General features: G+C 32.6%; 2 protein-coding genes across 3 annotated transcripts; both read right to left on the bottom strand.

Moving 5' to 3' along the window:
• Nucleotides 1-6,365: 6,365 nt before the first annotated feature.
• LOC122006855 (carbonic anhydrase 2-like) lies at nucleotides 6,366-8,848 on the bottom strand. The gene is made up of 8 exons (XM_042562514.1): nucleotides 8,609-8,848; nucleotides 8,221-8,282; nucleotides 8,092-8,140; nucleotides 7,869-7,985; nucleotides 7,708-7,761; nucleotides 6,941-7,026; nucleotides 6,754-6,859; nucleotides 6,366-6,673 (listed from the first exon to the last, which is right to left on the bottom strand). Exons 1-8 carry the CDS (start codon nucleotides 8,822-8,824, stop codon nucleotides 6,539-6,541), a joined length of 825 nt encoding a protein of 274 aa, XP_042418448.1. The 5' UTR covers nucleotides 8,825-8,848; the 3' UTR covers nucleotides 6,366-6,538.
• A 1,102-nt stretch (nucleotides 8,849-9,950) lies between these two features.
• Nucleotides 9,951-19,313, bottom strand: LOC122006854 (phosphoglucan phosphatase LSF1, chloroplastic-like). Of its 2 annotated transcripts, none has more exons than XM_042562513.1 (10): nucleotides 18,927-19,313; nucleotides 18,543-18,649; nucleotides 16,680-17,136; nucleotides 15,585-15,653; nucleotides 12,444-12,565; nucleotides 11,917-12,132; nucleotides 11,617-11,728; nucleotides 11,379-11,491; nucleotides 10,631-10,778; nucleotides 9,951-10,517 (listed from the first exon to the last, which is right to left on the bottom strand). In XM_042562513.1, exons 1-10 carry the CDS (start codon nucleotides 19,224-19,226, stop codon nucleotides 10,491-10,493), a joined length of 1,671 nt encoding a protein of 556 aa, XP_042418447.1. In that variant the 5' UTR covers nucleotides 19,227-19,313; the 3' UTR covers nucleotides 9,951-10,490. The 2 variants fall into 2 exon arrangements, with proteins under 2 accessions (XP_042418447.1, XP_042418446.1); XM_042562512.1 differs by having other exon boundaries at nucleotides 9,951-10,389; nucleotides 18,927-19,311.
• Between the last annotated feature and the right edge of the window lie 667 nt (nucleotides 19,314-19,980).

Below are 19,980 nucleotides of genomic sequence, written 5' to 3'. Positions count from 1 at the left end.
ACTAATAGTACTTTAAATAATCAGCATGATGATTCAGATAAGTATGAAATTATTCCAAGTATGGTGCATGATAATCTAGATCTAAATGATTTTAATTCAAAATCACAAAATAATCTAGATTCTGATCAAGTCAATCAAGACTCTGATCAATTTAGCATCAACCTTGACTTGGTCAAACAGAACAATGACCAAATCAATTCAAATAATTTAATTAATTCAGAAAATTTAAAATTAAGTGAGCATTTAGACATAAATAAGTCAAACATTAAAATAAATTCGAATTTAGAAGTTAAATAATTACCTTAATAAAGTAGTTAATAATAGTCTAGAAAATGCTATCCAAAACCAAGATAATATAATTAACAAAAAATTAACTTTTAAAGATAAAACTAATCTAATAAATTCAATTAATCATTTCAATTTAAAAGGCGAATAAAATATAAGGATAAAATCAAATACTTTAACAAACTTAAAATTGAATGTTAAAGATGACATATTAAACAAAAATAATCTAGAAAATTTAAAATTAACAATTAATAAAAAGCTAAAAGATAAACCTTTAAAGAAAGATAATTCAATTAACCCAATAAAATTGAAATTAAAAGAAAATTTAAATATTAAATATACTCTTTTAAAGAAAGATAATTTGATCAATTTAATTAATTCAAAATTAAAAACTTAAATTTAAATTACAAATTAAACATGAAAACTTAACTAAAACCAACTCTAATTATACAAAAATCTTAAAATAAAGGCCAATAATTCAGGGGGAGACTCTAGAATAACTAACACCTCCAAAAATAATTTACCCGACAGGGTAACTGAAACCAATCTACCCGGCAGAGTAATTAGGACTAGAGTAAAAGGACAAGGTTTAACTTGACCAAAGGTACTGGTGAAGTTTTGGATGATAGTACGTTAGGGAAGCTTAGTCTATGCATGTCTAGGAAGATATGGCTTCGACCTGGTGCATTTGCCTAAGTGGAACTAGCCGAAGCTACCCCTTACGGATCCTAACTAGTTAGACCAAGGGTTTGTATTAAGTTCAGTGGATAGGACAATTTGGAAAACCTCGAAGGCATGGTTACTCTAATGATGTCCAGGTGACTCACCATAGCCCAAAAATTTATCCAAAGAATGCCTATTTGTTGAGGCAAAGTTAAACCTGAATCTAACACAAAGTTAAAACAAACCCTATAATTGAATCAAATTCATCACAAAAAAATACAGGATTCCCTGATTGAAAATTTAAATCGGGTGAGATTACTAAGGATCAAAATTAAATTTTGAATTAAAATTAAAATTGAAATTAAATCTCAAATTTTAAAAAATTTATTTTAATCTTAAAAATTTATATTAAAATTAGCTTTAAAAATATATTTTAAAAACTTTAAAAATCATCTTAAAAATTCTTTTAAAAATTATTATAACTAAAAAAAAATTATTATTTTAAAAACTATTTTAACCTAAAAATTATTTTAACTTAATAAATTATTTTAAAAATTATTTTAAAAATCATTTTAACTTAAAAAATTATCTTAACCTAAAAATTATTTTAACTTAATAAATTATTTTAAAATTTATTTTAACTTAAATTTTTTTTTAAATTAAAAAAAAACTTTTTCAAAAATTCTTTTTAATTTAATTTTTTTTAACTTAAACACTTTCTCAAAAAAAAATCATTTTAAAAATCCTTTAAAAAAAATTATTTTTAAAACTATTTTTAAAAATTATTTAAAAAACTCTTTTAAAAATCATTTTAAAAATTTCTTTAAAAATTATTTTAAAAACTCTTTTAAAAATTCTTTAAAAATTCTTTTAAAAAATTATTTAAACTTCTTTTAAAAATTCTTTAAAAAAATTCTTTAAAAAAATTCTTTTAAAAATTATTTTAAAACTCTTTTAAAAATCATTTTAAAAAATTATTTCAAAAATTATTTTAAAAATTATTTAAAAAATCTTTTAAAAATCATTTTAAAAATTCTAATTCTTTCAAAAATTATTTTAAAAATTATTTTAAAAATTGTTTTAAAAATTATTTTAAAAACTCTTTTAAAAATTCTTTCAAAAAATATTTTAAAAAATTATTTCAAAAACTATTTTAAAAAATTATTTCAAAAACTATTTTAAAAATTCTTTAAAAACTTTTTTAAAAATTCTTTAAAAACTATTTTAAAAATTCTTTAAAAACTATTTTAAAAATTCTTTAAAAAATTATTTTAAAAATTCTTTAAAAATTATTTTAAAAATTCTTTAAAAAGTATTTTGAAAATTACTTTAAAAATTATTTTAAAAATTCTTTAAAAAATTATTTTAAAATTCTTTAAAAACTATTTAAAAAAATTACTTTAAAAATTATTTAAAAAATTATTTTAAAAATTCTTTAAAAAATTATTTTAAAATGATTTAAAAACAATTTTAAAAATTCTTTAAAAACTATTCTAAAAATTATTTTAAATTCTTTAAAAAGTATTTTAAAAACATTTAAAAATTCATTTTTTAAAAAAAAAATTATGTTAAAAAAAATCCTTTTATAAAATTCCTTTAATCATTAAAAATCACTTTAAAGTCATTTTAAAAGTAAGACACTTAAGCTAATTAAAATTTTAAAACTTAAACTAAAAACTTTAAAATTAAAGTTAAAACTTAATTTTAAATTAAATTAAAACTTAACGTTAAAGTTAAACTTAATTTAAATTTAAAACTTAAAATTTAAACTTAATTTAAAATTTACAATTAAAATTAAACTTAAATCATTTTAAAAAATTATATTAAAAATCCTTATTACTTAACAAAAAATTATTATTTTTAACTTAAATCTTTTAACTTAAAAATTAAGTTTTTCTTAAAAATTAGTTTAAAAAGTCATTGTAATTCAAAAAGCAAACTTAAAGTTAAAATAAAATAAAATTCTATAATAATAAACCCTAAACCCTAAATTCAAATTACATTAAAATATTTGAACTAAATCTAAACCCTAATGACATTATTAACAAATAATCAAAATTTGATTAACTTAAGATCACAAATATAATAATGGAAGTACGGACTTCAAAAATTAACTGTGATCTAAATTAGATGTGACCTTATATTAAACAGTTAATTAATACTTAACCTTAATTTAACTCAATAAATCTTAATTTTATTGTTAATCAAAATATAATTAAATCATAATTTATCATTATTAACGATTGATTCAAATTGAATCTTAACTATATTTAATAACTTTAATAAATTTAACGTCGAATTAATTAATGCTAACTTTAAACTAAGTTAATTCTACTTAAAAGGAAGTAAATGAATAGTTAAAATTATAACTAGCACTTTCATTAAATCAACTCAATCAATTAATACGAAATTTAGATTATCTTAATAAGTATTAAATTATTGAATCAAGTCAAATTTAATCGATAAATTATTGATAATGATAAATTGTTATTGAATTAATAACAAGTTATCTTATTTAATCTTAAACCAGAGTTTAAGGACCTGAATCCAAAATTAATTAATTTTAGAATAATTGATTAATTTAACTTAAATAAACAATTATACCAAGTATATAGAGATACTTATGTAAATAAAAAGGTGTTAAGGCTTTGAACATTAAGATACCCAAACCTTAGTGTTAACTTAATAGAGAGAAATAAATTAAGGAGAGTAATAAAGTCAAGGGAGTATCAAATTCAGGGGGAGGAATTAATTAAATATATATTTTTCCTTTATTAAAAATAACTTAATTTGACTTGAAAATTTTACGTTTGCCTTTATAAAACTTATAATGTTTTAAACTTGCAAAAAAACTTCTTTTTGAAAATTTGATCAATTCTACAAAACTTATCTCTATATTTTTTATACAAAACTATTTTTCAAAATCATCTTACTAAAGTTGGATTTGCTTAAAAAATTATGTCAGTTCAGGGGGAGAATTAATTGATTTCATACTTATTTTTCCTTTATTCTGAAATTAGTTTTGTGAAAATATTCTCTTAAAAATATTTTCAATGTGTTTGAAAAATCTAACTTATTTTTGGAAATCTAATTTGATATATCTATTTTTGAAAACTAGCTTTTATAAAACTAAGCTTTTAAATTGGATTTTATAAACTAAGTTTTTGAAAATTGAATCTTTTGCAAACTTAGTTTTAATTAGTTTTAAAAAGTATATTTTTCAAACTTAGTTTTGAAATTTTGATTTTGAAAACTCATGTTTGAAAATTGTTTCAAAGTTGGAACTTATTTTGAAAATTTAAAGCTTGATCTTGAAACTTTGGTTGTAAAAACTTATGTTTGTAAAGTGTTCCAAGTTGAAACTTATTTTGAAAATTTAATTTCTTGAAATTTGGAACTTAAAAACTTATGTTTGAAAATTAGACTATCTAAACTTAACTTCCCTAAACTTATACTTGAAAATTAGCTTTTAAAATCTTTTTGCAAATTCATTTAATTTTGTAAAAATTATCTTTAAAAAATTACACAAAATATACCAAATTGTGTTGTTCTTCAAAACATAGTTATGCTATAAAAGTTATATTACTAAGTGTTAAAATTTAAACTCCCCCAAGTTAACTTGATATCATTTCTTACAACTTATAAGTTTTACTCTGTCTGAATTATATTTGTTACTTGCTTATGTCCTTATTTGATGAATGCAAAAGGGGGAGGGATAGGTGGTTAAGTTAGAGTAACTAAATGCAAATTTGAAAAAACTAACTTAAAACCTTAAAAACCATGCTAGGTTTTTACTTGCATATTTTTTTTTCACTAACTTAACCAGGTTGTCATTCCATCAAAAAGGGGGAGATTGTTGGTGCGGTTAGCACTAACGGTCCAACTCAGATTTTTTTGAATGACAAATCAGATTAAGTTAGGTTTGTTGTTGTCTAACACTCTGATCGAGTGTGCAGGCGAAGTCCAGACAGGTCGACGGGCTGACCGGATGTCTGGCACGAAGCCCAGCTAGGTCGACGAGCCGACCGGATAGTTGGCACGAAGTCCAAGCGGGTCGATGGGTTGACCGGACGCTTGACACGAAGTCCAGCTAGGTCGACGGACTGACCGGATAGCTGGCGAGAAGTCCAGCTAGGTCGACGGGCTGACCGGATAGCTGGCGAGAAGTCCAGATGGGTCGAAGGGCTGACCGGACGTCTGACGGGTAAGTAAAGGTAAGTCACTGGAGGGGAGTGACTGTGAGGACGTGTTCCCGGGAAGGGAACATTAGTCGTCGATCCAGCTTAGATCCATTTCGGATATCTAAGTCGAGATCGTGACTAGATTCCGGTCTCGGAAAGACGGAATCTAAGTCATACTCTTTATGTTGAACTTATAAACTGTGCTAACACTTTATTTTGCAGGATACACATTCTATATTTGCCTCGGACTAACCTTGTCTTGCAGGAGAAAGACTTTCTGGAGAAAGGAGGTCCAAGCGCCCGGAGGCAAATGTTATCCAGGATGCGGCGTCGACATGTGGAGCTCGCTGGTTGGGACTACCACGTTACACCAGGACGCCCGGAAGGGATCCGGGGCGCCCCGAGCCTCCTATATAAGGAGGGTCAAAGGCGGAGCTCAAAACAACAACTCTGAATTGACGATCTGCTCTCCTGCGCTCCTACGACGTTGCGACGCCACTCCGACAAAGTTCCGATTTCTTTCTTATTGCTCTATTGTCGGTATTTTATTTCTATCAATTCTTGTACTTAACTCTTTTGTAATTATTATTCGAATTGATAGTGATTGCCCAACGAAAGTACTCAACGAGTACGGGCCTTGGAGTAAGAGTCGACACAGACTCCGAACCAAGTAAAAAGGTTCCGTGTTAGCATTGTTTTACTTTTCCCCTGCGCTTACTCTCGACGAATTTTTGTAATCGATATTCACCCCCCCCCCTCTATCGAATGATCACGATCCAACAAGTAGCACAAGTGCACATCAAGGTGAAGGAGTTAATCACCAGACTCACAAATCTCAGAGAAAATGTAACAAACTGATATTCTCAAAGGTACTCATTAAATGCTTTTCCAAGGACACTTGAATGACCCTTTATAGTTGACTCCTATTATATTTCTAAAGATCTAGAGATTAGTACATTAGAAAGTTTATTTTCCACTCTAGAACTTTACGAATCTAGATATACAGAAGCAAAGAAGCCAAGTCATACAATTGCCCGAAAAGCAAGAGCAGATGATCAAGACTCCGAAGCATCCATCGACGAAGATAAAGCAACATTATTGGCAATAAAATTTAATAAGTTTATTAAATCTAATAAATTTAAGTCGCAGATGAAAAAGTACTTTCGGAGTAAAAGGAAGGTCCGATGCTACAACTGTAACGAAGAAGGGCACATAAAAGATTATTACGCAAATTAATTAACAAAAACATATTTAGATTATATTTTTAATTCCTTGTCGACAGGTACATGAAAGTGCACCTGTTGCACAGATATATACCACATGATCAGCCAAGATGCATGCTGATCTTATCCTTAGCATTCAGATAACGTAGATACAATTCTCAGGTTTACAGTTTAATTAATTAGGGTTTAGGGATCCCACGTCTCGAAGCTGCCAGTAACGAAGTCGTAGTGCGCGCCGATCAACTTCAAGCTCTTCTTCTCCAGGCCCTCCGTGACGAAGGGGTAGGTCTTGAGGTTGGCCAGGGACACGTTCACAGCCTCCTGAACTCGGTGAGGTCCAGTCAGTTTCGGGCTAGCTGTTGAATTAATTAAAGGGGAATTGAAAGAGGAGAGGATGGTACCTTCTCGCACTTGGTGCACTGCTCGTCGAACGGCAGGTGAGAGTGATCCGCCTTCACCTTCTTCATCGCCGGCAAGCCGATCTTCACCCAGTCCTCAATGAAGGCGCTGTCCAAGACGATCGATCGATCAGACGAGCAGGCAACGAATAATTAACATGAAGTACGTACGTGTACTCAAGTTCCTTACGTGCTGGTGGAGCCGTCTTCCTTGAGGGACATGAGCCCTTTGATCCCTCCGCACCGGCTGTGGCCGATCACCAATATGTTTTGCACCTGCACAACATCGATCATCACCGGATCATACTCGATATATATATATATATATATATATATATATATATATTAATAGATTTTGATTTAATGGAAAAAGAATGAACAAGTGTGTGATTTTATCTTCCATCACTGAATAGAAAGGAAAGGCAAATAAAAGTATTCCAAAATATCTAAATTTTGATGGCTAATATTTTATAAATAGTTCAAATTGTATAGGAATAACGATCAATTTTAAACTCAAATTGTTTGTAAGGAAACTCTCCCCTCTCTGATCAATTCGGAACGTGCAATTTCTCCCATGCACATGCATTGTTTGAGCTAGACACCTTATATAGGTGGGGTAATAAATAACATTATTTTTTATCTTAGCAAAAAAAGTCAAGAAAAATATGTTCCATAATACAGTCGGCCCAATATATTTATAAAAATTTCTCTGTTTTATTGTCAATTCTAAAATATGAGAGCAAAGAAAATTTTAAATTTCTAATTGATTAATAAAAAAAATTCTCAATAATAAGTCTCGAACTCTAGATCTTTAATTAATTAATAATTTTTTTTTTAGTAATACCTTGCATCTTGAATTTTAGATTAGATGTGTTTGTAGAAATTACTAACTTTGTACTTAATTAGTAATTATTAATAAAATAATAAGATTAATTAATTAATTAACAGAGTGCAGACCTTGAGATGGATGACGGCATACTCAATGGCTGACCCGACTCCGGCGTACTTCACCTGCAACAGAGCGACCAAAGCACGCGCGTATTATAATAAGCACGATCGGAGAGACGTACGTACGGCCGGAGGAGAAAATTATATAATATTTTAAGAAGGTTACTTACTTGGTCGTAGGGAGGGACCATGTTGGCGATGTTGCGGATGGTGAAGGCTTCGCCGGGCTGGAAATTGAGCACCACCGACGGGCACACGCGCGAGTCGGCGCACGCGAAAACCATGAACTGCACAGTGCCGTTATCCGCCCTAGATCGTTAGGTCGATCGGAGATTCACGTACGAATTTAAACTGACTAGAGTTAATTTGATAAGATCGGCAAATTAATTAAACCTTGGGGCTCTGCCCTTCCTTGAGCTCGCCAAACAGATCAGCCTTCTTGCTGCATGCAGCAGATGAATAATTAACTACTGCTGCCTATGCAAAAGAGATAGAGATAGAGAGAGATGAACTGGGACTTACTCGTAGACCTCGTTCTTGAACTGCTCGAATCCGGATTTTATGCGCTGGATGGCCTCCATCTCCTGCGAGTTTGGAGAATGAATTTATAAGGTGTTTTATTATCCTTTTTTTTTTTGTACCACAAGATTGCTTGCGGTTGCCTAATTTGGAGCTCCGATCTATCATTTTAGCGAGTTTTATGAAACGAAATCTCGTAGAAAATTGCTCCAATTGTTAATTATTTTTTTATTATTATTATTTATTTATTTTTTTGGCATTATTCAATCTTGATTGCATCTCTTTAACGTAACTAGCTAGCAGTACCGTGTTTGTCTCTTCCGAGACTTACTAAAATTTTGAACAGTTGAAGTAGCTAGCCGATCCGGCTCTAAAAGCACTGATTCATTACCAGCGTGGCGGCGGCGGGGGCGGCGAACACCGGAGCGTTCCTGATGAGACGAGGAAATGAAGGCAAAGGAGAAGAAGAAGAAGAAGAAACTGCCTTTTTGGCGCTGGGGTTGTTGTTAAGGTTGCAGAGGACGACAGAGGAGGAGGAGGAAGAAGTGATCTTGTTGTTAGTGGCGGAGACGAGGAGGAGTGGACTGTGAAGCGCGGCGGTCGACATTGTGCGGCAATCGGAGTGACGGGGGGGGCATTATATACAGCGTCGACGGCGTCGCGGCGACAAATAATATCACAAGGATTATTGTGGAGAATGAGGATGATGAGGTGAGGTGAGGTGAGGTGAGATGTGGCTGGACGGCGTCGTTGGCCGCTCCGCCACTTGCTGGGGATGAGGTTTCCCGATAGCTTCGGCCCTCGTAACCAACCATGCCCTTTGTGGCGCCTGCTGCTTCATATCCCATTCTTAGCTTTATGGTGGATACATTTTTATTATAATAATATATATAATATAATATATAAGCATAGAATCATATGTGTGCTACGAAATATCCTAGAACCAGTTTCATCTTTTTTTTTTTCACTTCTTAAATTTTAGAACCAAGCGTTAAATATAATTTATCTATGTTGATGAAGCTAATAGCTATCTAATAACTTTTTTTTAGATAGATAATATGATAATAGTAAGCACAATGAAGGTCTCTCTCTCTCTCTCTCTCTCTCTCTCTCTCTCTCTCTCTCTATATATATATATATATATATATATCTTAAAGGACTGTTAAGGGATTTTGCTAGCAACTAGAGATTGAAAAGTGGTAACAAAGAAGGTGTAGTTGCTGGATGGATGATCGATCCCTTGTAGTCGTCCATTTGAGCAGAAGACTCCGGATTTTTAGTCGAGATGCCATTTGAAGAAGTTGCTGAGAAAATTTTGGTTAGTCATGCAGATTAAAAGGTAGTTGTGAACAATAAAAAAAAAATATTTGGATGAGTTTGAAGTGTAGAGATTGTTATGTATATATAGGGTGGAGTGGCCAAGAGTGTGCTCATCTTTACGACATGGTTAGGACATTATTATAATGGAGCGTGTACTCTGTTGTCTCCATGTATGCATCCGAGTTGTCTCGTTGTCATTAAGCCAACATTACATATTACAGAAGAGATTATTACTATGTATTTATCTTTAAAATTATAAGAAAAAAATATGAGAGCAAAAGATGTGGACTTTAAGAGATATTTCTTATTGTTCACAACAAATAATTGTAAAAAAACAACAAAGTTTAACTTATTTGAGAAGGAAAAGTAAAAAAATAAAAATAAAAATATTGTTCTCATCCAAAAATCACATGTAAAAAAATATGAATCACTTGACTATCAAATTTAGTCATATCAGTTGGCTGCCCAGGTTAAATAATCTATACAATTGAATCAAGTTAATAGGATCAATCAAATTGACTTGGCCATTCAAAAAAGAGTTCACCATATTGACCCTGTTTGGGCATTTGCGAGTATGATAAAAAGGGAAAAGTTATGAAGCATACACTCTAGCTATATCCTTTTAAGGAAAAGGAAGGCCAGAAGCCTACCGTATTTATTGGTGGAACAAGCAGTAAACAATCCTTTAAAACTTGGTGTTCTTTATATATATAACCATGAAGAGTCGTGTATTTACTTGGGAGCAAGTGTAATAGGGCAAATGGAGAATGCAATGCGCCTTGCTGCAAATGCCAGCATGAACCGCTCGTCCTCTGTCAACGATCTTTCAATTACCTTAACGGTTGTCCGATCCTGCAAATTTTATCATCGACGACATGAAGAAGTAGCTGAGGAAGTATTCCGATTTCTGTTTTGATTAGCTTTAGCATAGATGAATGGAGCTACAAAAGTGCTTAACCCCTTGCAACAAGGAACTGAATCTATGCAACATATAAAAATTATATGCATTAAAGTGCTCATAAAGAAAAGAAACAGATGATAACTAAGAGCATTCGGACGGTTAAAGCCCAAGAAAATCCTGCATGAAGACTACCTTGATCTGTAGGTGCAAAGGAGAAGGTCTGATCCTAGCTACGTCGCCAACCCTGATGACATTGTTAACATTCCCACGTTCATCAGATTCGACAGGCAATGCTGTTGAGTGTCTCCATTGTCCATTAACAATGAACTTATAATGATATCTGAGAAAACACAACTTATCAAGCAATTGAACATTTCAAGTAAAAAACAAAGAGGTAAAAATATATGGGTATCGTAGTCATAAAATATTAGCTTTCTGAAACTCAAAAGTTTTCATTATATTTTTTTTGAATTTAATGTTATTTTTTTTGAAATAATTTTATCAAATTAATTGGATAGATAAGGTTTAGATTTTATTCTAATAACGGATGAATATTATCTAATTATCTATCCAGTTTAATATGGACAAGCACAATTTATTTCTACTTGATGTCAGCAGAGAGGCTGTCACCATTGTATCTTGGGGTAATAGTTCTACAATATCCTGCATGAAAGATCAGAATCTTGCCTTAGCACAATTTTCTTAGATCTGGATTTTATCTTCTTCATCTTTTTATTTACATAGATTTTCCATATTTAATTTGATGAAATTATTGTCTAATAATTTTCTGTTATTTTATAGAATCAGATTTAGATTTTTACGTTGTCGTCGAGATCTAGCAAGAAACATGAAACAGATTTTTCAAAGGTTGTGTGCCAGTGCCTACAAGAGCACTCATCAAGAAACAAAATACTCAATTAATAAAGAACATGAAACATACTTTCCATGTCGAAGTCTATGTTCAACTTCAAATTTTGATCCACCCTTGTAAACAGCCTTAATATTATCTTTCCAATTGTTAGTGAAGTCCCCAACCAAGCACACCTCATCACCCTGCAATCAATTTATGTTTGAATTGGGGAAATTAAGCAGAGTTATAGTTCATTCCACATAATAATTAAGAAAATACAGGTAGATATGAAGGAAATGTCTGCCGCTCATGTTGAGAAGTGGCCTACCTCACCACACCCATTGCTCCATACAAAATTGACAGCATGTGTGGGAGGTCCTCCTTGATTTCCATTTTCTACCATTGCAATAAGATCCCAAGTGGCCCAAACAATTGCTGCTCTGGAATCAAACGTAACATGTATTAGGCTTTAGAATCACAACAGACAGAAATACATTAGATACATAAGCAACTGGAGCACATGATGCTGAATTGCTGCCAAATTCTTATTCATTATCTTTAGTTTGAATCCTTTAAAACGACAACTGAAAAAAGAATTCATTGGAATGGTAGTTTTCCAAATATTTACCTATCAGGTCTACATGGGTGCAATCCGGTGACAAAGTTATGTGCAGCATGGAGAGCAGTATCTTGAATCCAGTGTAAATAGGCAATCACACAGGCTGGTGATCTGTCAAATCCTGTCGTACATGTAACAAATATTCGGAAGTTTTTCCTCAGAAGTCTTAGTAAAAGACCTACGCAGAATGGAAGTTTCTTTCTCAGGTCTAGAGAGTCCACTTCTCTGCAAAATGTCACACAAAATACATCAAAGACTTAGGGGAATAAAATAAAAGGTTAAAAACCTCTATAAACTTTTTTAAAACCTTCCTAAATGCACAGATTAGTCTACCAAAGCATCATGCTGTAACAGATTGCTGAGAATAACGAAAGATGTTACAATGTTTATGTAAAATATCGAAGTTGAAACTCTTTAGATCATCACTTGTTCATGTTTATACATATCATATGCATTCAGACATAAAAACTCTTAGTGGGAGGAGACCAAATCACATGAAGGTTTAAAGTTGATAAGGATGCTAACTTAGCACGTACCTTATAGGATAGTTAACCATTAATATGTTGTTTTGACGACAGAAGTCATTGATGGATGCTGAATTGATTCCCCAATTAGCACGCTCAATGTCACTTTGGAAATTTAGAACAGCAGTGATGCCCTGAGGAGGCATCCAAATATTATTATTTATTGTAAATTAAAAAAAAAAAATCCACCTAAAGTGCCTAGGTAGCGGAGCAGCAAAACTCAAGCACTGGCAATAGCCTTGGCTGCCAGGGCCTCTCTTATTAGTAATGTTGCCCAAATGCACATGCAAACACCCCCAAATTGTTTGGATAGAAAGTATTTCAGATGAAAGAAACCAATATAACAAAGCATTATGATGAACAAAATAATCCATGCAGAGCTTATGTCAGCAAAAACAAGATTCTCGATAAACAAGACAACCTATGGTTTTTTGGCAATTCAAATATAAAGATGAATATATCATGGTAGAAGAATAATCAAAGATAAACAGCAGAAATTAAAATAATAATAATAACAACAAGTTATACGTCTCATCTCAAAAGAACTAAACAAAAGGGCCAGACAGTGCAGGCCTAACATTCCAAAAAGAGAGAATTAGATCTCCAGTCATCATGCTCATGCACCTCTACTGGTGGTCCTACACAGAGCCCTTTTATCTCATCCCTGTGTATCTGAATATAACCCTCAGAAGATCCGTATAGGAAAACAGTGTTTGCATTAGTGTCCATGAAATCAAGATGTCCTTGAAGACACTTCCCCACCCAAATACACTTTTCCTGAGTTTCTAACACTACTATGCAAAACCAAACTGAATACGATAAACTGATATCCTCATAGTTTGTTTTAAAAGTATTCACAAGGTTTGGCCCATGTGGATTACACCCCAATTAATGTTTATTTTTTATTAATTGAATGCAAAAGCTTACTTTATCTGAATGAACCAGATTGGAACCCTATTATTGACAGCCAGAACCTTGCATCATGGATTTCGAAACCCCGTTACAAAAAAATACTCTGCTCCTTGTGTACCTAATTTCATTTTTCATATATAACAATTTGATTGTTCATCTTTTTTTAAAAAAAAAAATCAAATAGACTATCCTGGCAACGATCCTAATTTGTTTGTCATTAGGTGATCTCCTAAACAATAATGTTATGGAACGAAACACCAGATCAACAGGGAAATATTTAATTTACAGAATTTAATCACTTTATCACTGAAGAAATCTATATAATTATCAACTAACTAGGAAAGTAAACTCATTATGCTTGGATGGACTTGCAACAAAATTCTACATTAGCACATGTGACACAAACACAGGATGACATTTAGTTCTTTAAATTGAATTTAACATCAACTTAAACTAAGGATAAAAATTAAATGTCAACTTGGACTTGACAAAATAAAGTATAATTCCGGACATGGTTTGATAAACATCTTGTAATATAGATTGTTAAGCTTACTAGCATCCTAGAAGATTCACCTAGACTAAAAATGGGAGCCCAGTGCATGAAGTTTTGTGAATGCGAGTCGTGGGGATGAGTCTATTGAATGTAACCTTATCCTGCATTGCAAGAGACTGTTTCTACGACTCGAACCCGTGGCCACCAGGTTACACAACAACAATTTTACCATTGTGTCAAGACTCCCCTTATGAATGATATTGCATCAAATGGTACGTTTATGCAAACAATAAGATGATGTTCATTGTCTAATGCAAATAACATATTCTATGAGCAACACTATTTAGAATTGCTAAATGACTACGGGAAATGATACGCTTATGCAAACAACACGATTTGAAATCTCGTAGCATGTCGAGCGAAAGGATCGAAACATATCATTTTAGTAAATCATTAAAACTCGATACCACTTGGCATCGAGGTTCAAAATCTCAAATTGTACCATAGTTTTAGTCTTGGACTAGAAAGATATTATTCTAGTATTGTGTTGATGCTCCGATGTATGGTGTCAGTGACAAATTAGGTTGAAGGAAGGAGATGAAGTGTAGGAAGGAGACATTGTTTGTACTGAGTGATATCCAATTTTGATAATTTATCAAAATGATATGTTTCGACTGTTTTGCACGGTAGATACAAGATTTAAAACCATGCTCTCCTTCTTATGCTTCGTCTCCTTCAACTTTAATTCATCACCGGCATCATGCATCGAAATATCGACACAATACTGGAACAATATCTTCCCATCAAAGATCGAAACTTTGGCATGGCTTGAGATTTTGAACCTTGGCAACAATAAATGATGTTGATGGTCTGATGCAAACAACATATTCTGTGAGCAACACTATTAAGAAAAAAAACATTGATTCACCCTAGACTCCCAAATGACTAAAGGAAATGATACGCTTATGCAAACAATAAGATAATGTTGCTAGCCTAATGCAAGCAACATATTCTGTGAGTTATGAACAAGAAAACACTTAGTTTTCTAAATGTCAAGTAACACTTCATAGTTAAAATTCATTATCAGTTCTTCAGATGGCCTACTTCACCAATGTAAATTGATATACCACCTAAACATATTCAGAGAAACTAATGATTGAGAGACTTCACTTGGTCATGACAGACTCGGTTTGTCAGGCAAGTCAAGAACAATGCTATATTACTTAGTATCATCCAGACGAGAATTGACCAGCTTCCCGCAAGCAAGGCTTGGAAATGTTTGTTTGTTTAAAACAAGTATTAGGTCATAAAAATGTAATCAGCGATAGTTTATTATTGGTGGGTTTGTATATATTACTGAGAAGTTTCCATCAAGTATGTCTGTAAATATTTACTATGTTCATTTCAATACCCTTAATGATGGGGAGCCTTGGCACAACGGTAAAATTGTTGTTGTGTGACCTAGAGGTCACGGGCTCCCAACATTGGCGGGAGCTTCATGCACTGGGCTGCCTTTTTTTTATTTCAATACCCCTAATGTTTCAAGAAGTTAGTGAGCATTGGCAATTATGATTATGATCATGATGTGTGGAATTAACTTCTGAAAGATTATTGTTCTGTTCAATTTTTCATTCTACTAAAACAAATTTTGTAAAGGCATAGAATTTCCAAGTTATGATGGTAACATACAGACAATTAGCACTAAATGAATGACAAGTAAAAAAACAAATCAAGGAAATATTACTTACAATTTTTGCCAGTGCCTGCACATCCTTTTCTGTTTGTATGCATGAACCAACGTATATACTATCTGTAATCTGGACAAAGGTAGAACCGATCACATATTCAGCAATGAATATCAGAAACAAGGACCTTGATGTTTGACATGCCAAATTAAATGATTCATGCTAAATTGTTTGTAATTTTAAATTTTATCATTATAAAAATAGAATGCACTTTTTTTTTTTGAGGTTTCTCAATATCTAAGCGTAGCTGTAAGCATATGAAGTTCCATAAATCTTATAGATTACCCTAACTATTTGGGGCTGGCTACATGGCATTTATTGTCCATAAGCTCTATACACATGATTTTCTGGTCAAATAGTTGTAATTGACTTTATAGAAGACCAAAAGAATGTATTTTTCACTTATGAATCTTTCAAAGATCAATTTTGCATGACTTAGGTTTTAGATATTTAGCAAGTCAAGGCACAAATTGGCTATAGAAAGATCAATTTTGCATTGTTTCTGTTTCTACATTATCAAGAAATTTCAAAGTAATCCTGAATTTTATACAATGTCATAACAGGACAATTTGTTTATCTCTAGAGACAAGCAAATTTATACATATGTGTCAAGGTGAATGTGTATGATTTCTCAGACACAGCTAAGAATGAAACATGGTTATCTTTGTTAGCCAATGGTTTAAACTGAATGGATGGTTACATTCACATGTCGATAGGATACGTTGTGGAAAAACTTAAGGAAATGGATCTATGATGCCTTGGACGTAGCCTAGCGCTATTTGTTCAATTTCTGATTCACGGTGAATAATGGGTATGCTCCTGTTGGAAGAAGAATGGAGTTTGACAATTGCATCTAGCATCTTCTTATACTTGAGAAGGTATGTAGTACTATTGATTTTAACAAGTACTCAGAAGTGAACCATGCATTGTTTCTGTTTCTATATGAATCAACAAAATTAGGTTTTATAACTTTAAGTCACCAGTAATTGAGCACCAGTAAAATTCATGGAATGGTATTAAGCATCTATATAAATGAGGAACAAGTAACAAAGAGACCACTTAACAGTGAAAGAAATGGTATTGAACATTTTTTATTACCCTGCTAAACTGCATGCCAAGTGAATGGTTATAATACAACTCGCCTTTTGCTCGATCAAGTGCTTTGATATATTCCTCGAGAGGAAAACTACCGTAGGCCCATTCTCCCTGCTCTTCCTCAGAAAGAGTACTTATAAGTTCATGGGCATGTTTAGCTAAAGGGTGGCTATTGCTCTGCAATAGGGAATTAACAGATCCCTGACTGGATAAAAGCATCCATCCTTCTGATTGTAGAAACTTTGCTGAGAATATGGCAAAGCCAGATTTCCCATTGGCCTCAGAACCTGAATACAGATCTTTTGCCAAGACGTTTTTATTCCAAGTAGCAAATGCTACTTGGCCTTTGTTAAACAAGGCATGGTAAACATCACTTGGGTGAAGATGTTGAATTGGGTAAGGAGAAAATGGTCTTTCAAGTACAAGACTAAAAGATCCTTTATTGGTCTTGAGCATCATCCTGGAAGAAAAATGACAATCAACAGAAAGAGGTCATCATTAAAAGATTGAAACGTTAGCCTGTTTTGTAACTCAATGTATGATAAACGCTCTTCATACTCTGAACATTCATAGGGATTTTAAATATAAATTAAAGAGCCATTTTGCTCGTCATCCACAAACAATTTGCTTTGAAGCTCTCATATTACATATGAGATTAAAAAATAGAGTAAAGAGAGGATGATGATGCCCATTCTTCAACTTTCCATATCAGAAAGAAATTTTTTATTTCAGTTAGAATGTCAAGTGAGTAAAATCAGTAGTATAGACAGCATGAGTTATGACTCTGATATGATAGGATGACTATGAAAATTCTAGCTTACAAATGAAATAAAGACACAAATCATTATCCCATTAAATTTGTTTACCTACATCTCGTTGAAGTGTAATTTTAGGGACTAGTGTCACAACCCACCAATTTTCAAGCCCAAGAAAACTTCTTGATTCAATAGCCCACCCTCTTAGCCCATGATCCATTATTCTAAATATTTCAATAGGATCCTCTCAGCATCAAATATTTTCTACAAGATTTCTAGACACATAATGTACACCATTGAATCAATATTATCCTAGCTGTCTATTCATAAGGAAGATGCATATAAATGTCTCCTTTATCTTCATTTGTGATCATTCTCAGAACTAAAAAATCTCCTCGCTTACTATTCTCTTAAGCCCTCTCAATCCCTTTTAGCTTTTCTAGCGCAAATCACTAGCAAGTTAGACATATCTACTTTGCGGGGATAAGTTATCTAAGTGTTGCATGAGTAAGTGGGGCTAAAAACAGGCCTATGATACTACGTTGTGATTCTCGAAAATATTGTGCACCTATGAACTAATTTGATGTTGATCCAATTAAAAGGCATCTTTGCAAGGATATCAATAACTAAACATGCTTTTCATATCAAAAGAAAAATTATGCACAATTCTAAATTTCTCTAGTGACTAAAACAGTATGAAGAAAATCAGGTGATTATCTATTTTATCCCTGTTAAGTTTCAATATAACAAAAATCCATCTCTTGATAAAATATATTCATCTATTAGTAAAAACATGCAAGTGAACCAAGTTTTTAAGTGTACATGAAGTTGAACATAAAAAGCACGTATATAAAAAGTATATCCAGCTGAATTGGTATCTTTTTTATACCAAACCCAAAGGTGTTTCAATCTTTGAAGACAATAGGATATACAGTGTTATAAAGGATTTAATTCATGTCATGTGGTACACCAATTATGGTCTAAGTCCCGAAACATTATGTACGCTTTGATACTCGTAGAACTATATCTGAGAATTTGGTTTCATTTGATGCCAAACCACAAGAAAGAGCTCAACAATAATGAAGCGCAAACAGATGGTAGGATATCATACTCTGCATCCTTGAAGTCCTTTATTTCAGTGAATCCACCACCTTGCGCGTCATTTGCCTTCTTCAATGCGTCACCAACCATTACTATTCGTGATTTTTCTGCATTACCCTTCAAAGGGAAAACAAGGGTAAACAACTCCGGAAAGAAAAGAAAACAAGAAAAGAAAGTCCATTTTACAAAGGCAACGAATGAAAGTAATTCATCTATCACATCAATGACTACACGTAGCTTTTGGAAATGATTTTTAAAAATAGTCTGAGATTCCGAAAGATATCATCGCCTTCAAACTATTTCAGTTCCCAAGATCCCACCACAGATAAACAAGAAAGAACGCGATTTCCGATGCCTCAATGGAGCAAATCCAAGACAAAGAACGGAATAATACCCCTTTTATGAGCGAGTGGACGAAGATCCTTCCATCCGTGGAGAGCGCGAAACGGATGCCCAACGGCCTATCCAGAGTGACCATGTACTCGTTAAGATTCATCTTATACGGAGTCTCATTAGACATTGCCGAGATCCTAATAAGATTTTTCCTCGCGATCGCCTTCCTCGCGTGGGGAGAGCACTTGGGGAGTCGGACGAGCCAGCCAGAACCTCGAATCGAGGACGAGCGATCGCTCCTGCTCCCGCCGAGGGAAGAGGAGCATAAGGAGGAGTGAGGTAGCTGGCAGAGGAGCGCCATGGGTAGGCGACGAGGAGGAGACGGCGGAGGAGGGAGCCGAGGAGGAGAAGGGAGTGGTGATGGTGGAGACGATAGCCTCGACGGTCACTGATCCATATGCCACGTGGAATCAACGGGAACGGTGGTGGGCCCCACTCAACGTCTTCGAGATAGGCCAACCCCACGTGCTTAAAGCTTCGCCGTCCATGCGTATAGGGAAAAAATATTTATTTTCCTTTTTATTTAATATTTATTATAAATAAAAAAACCAAAATAGAAAAATGAAGGGGCAAAAAAATCAAATTAAATGAGCAGACTTCCAATTTGAATGGTAATATGATTAAAATAAATTTAATTTTATTGTTTTTTATTGAGAAATTATGGTGCTGAATTATTTTTTTTAAAAAAATTAATGGCTTACACACTATCTAAAGTTTCCCTTAACGTTAATGGATTTTTTAAGTGCAAAAAGAATTTTATTTTTAATTAAAAAGATGGAATCACAGAATCACGTCACTTTATAGTTTTCTTTATCAAAATTGTCCTTCTAAATTAGAAATAACTTCATGTTTATTTTTTTTTAAAATAAAAGTAAAAACAAACATCCAAATATCCAATTGATACGGAAGGTTTAAGTTAAAATTGCCACTATCAATTAAAAATGAACAAAATACAAATATATATATTTAAAATGCTATAAGGCAAATTATTATATATTTTATTATAAATTTTAAAACATTTTTACCTAAAATATAAATTTTAAATTTTAAAAATT

Source organism: Zingiber officinale, chromosome 7B (assembly GCF_018446385.1).
Source record: "Zingiber officinale cultivar Zhangliang chromosome 7B, Zo_v1.1, whole genome shotgun sequence".
Taxonomy (NCBI): domain Eukaryota; kingdom Viridiplantae; phylum Streptophyta; class Magnoliopsida; order Zingiberales; family Zingiberaceae; genus Zingiber; species Zingiber officinale.
This window is presented reverse-complemented; position numbering and strand designations above follow the sequence as displayed.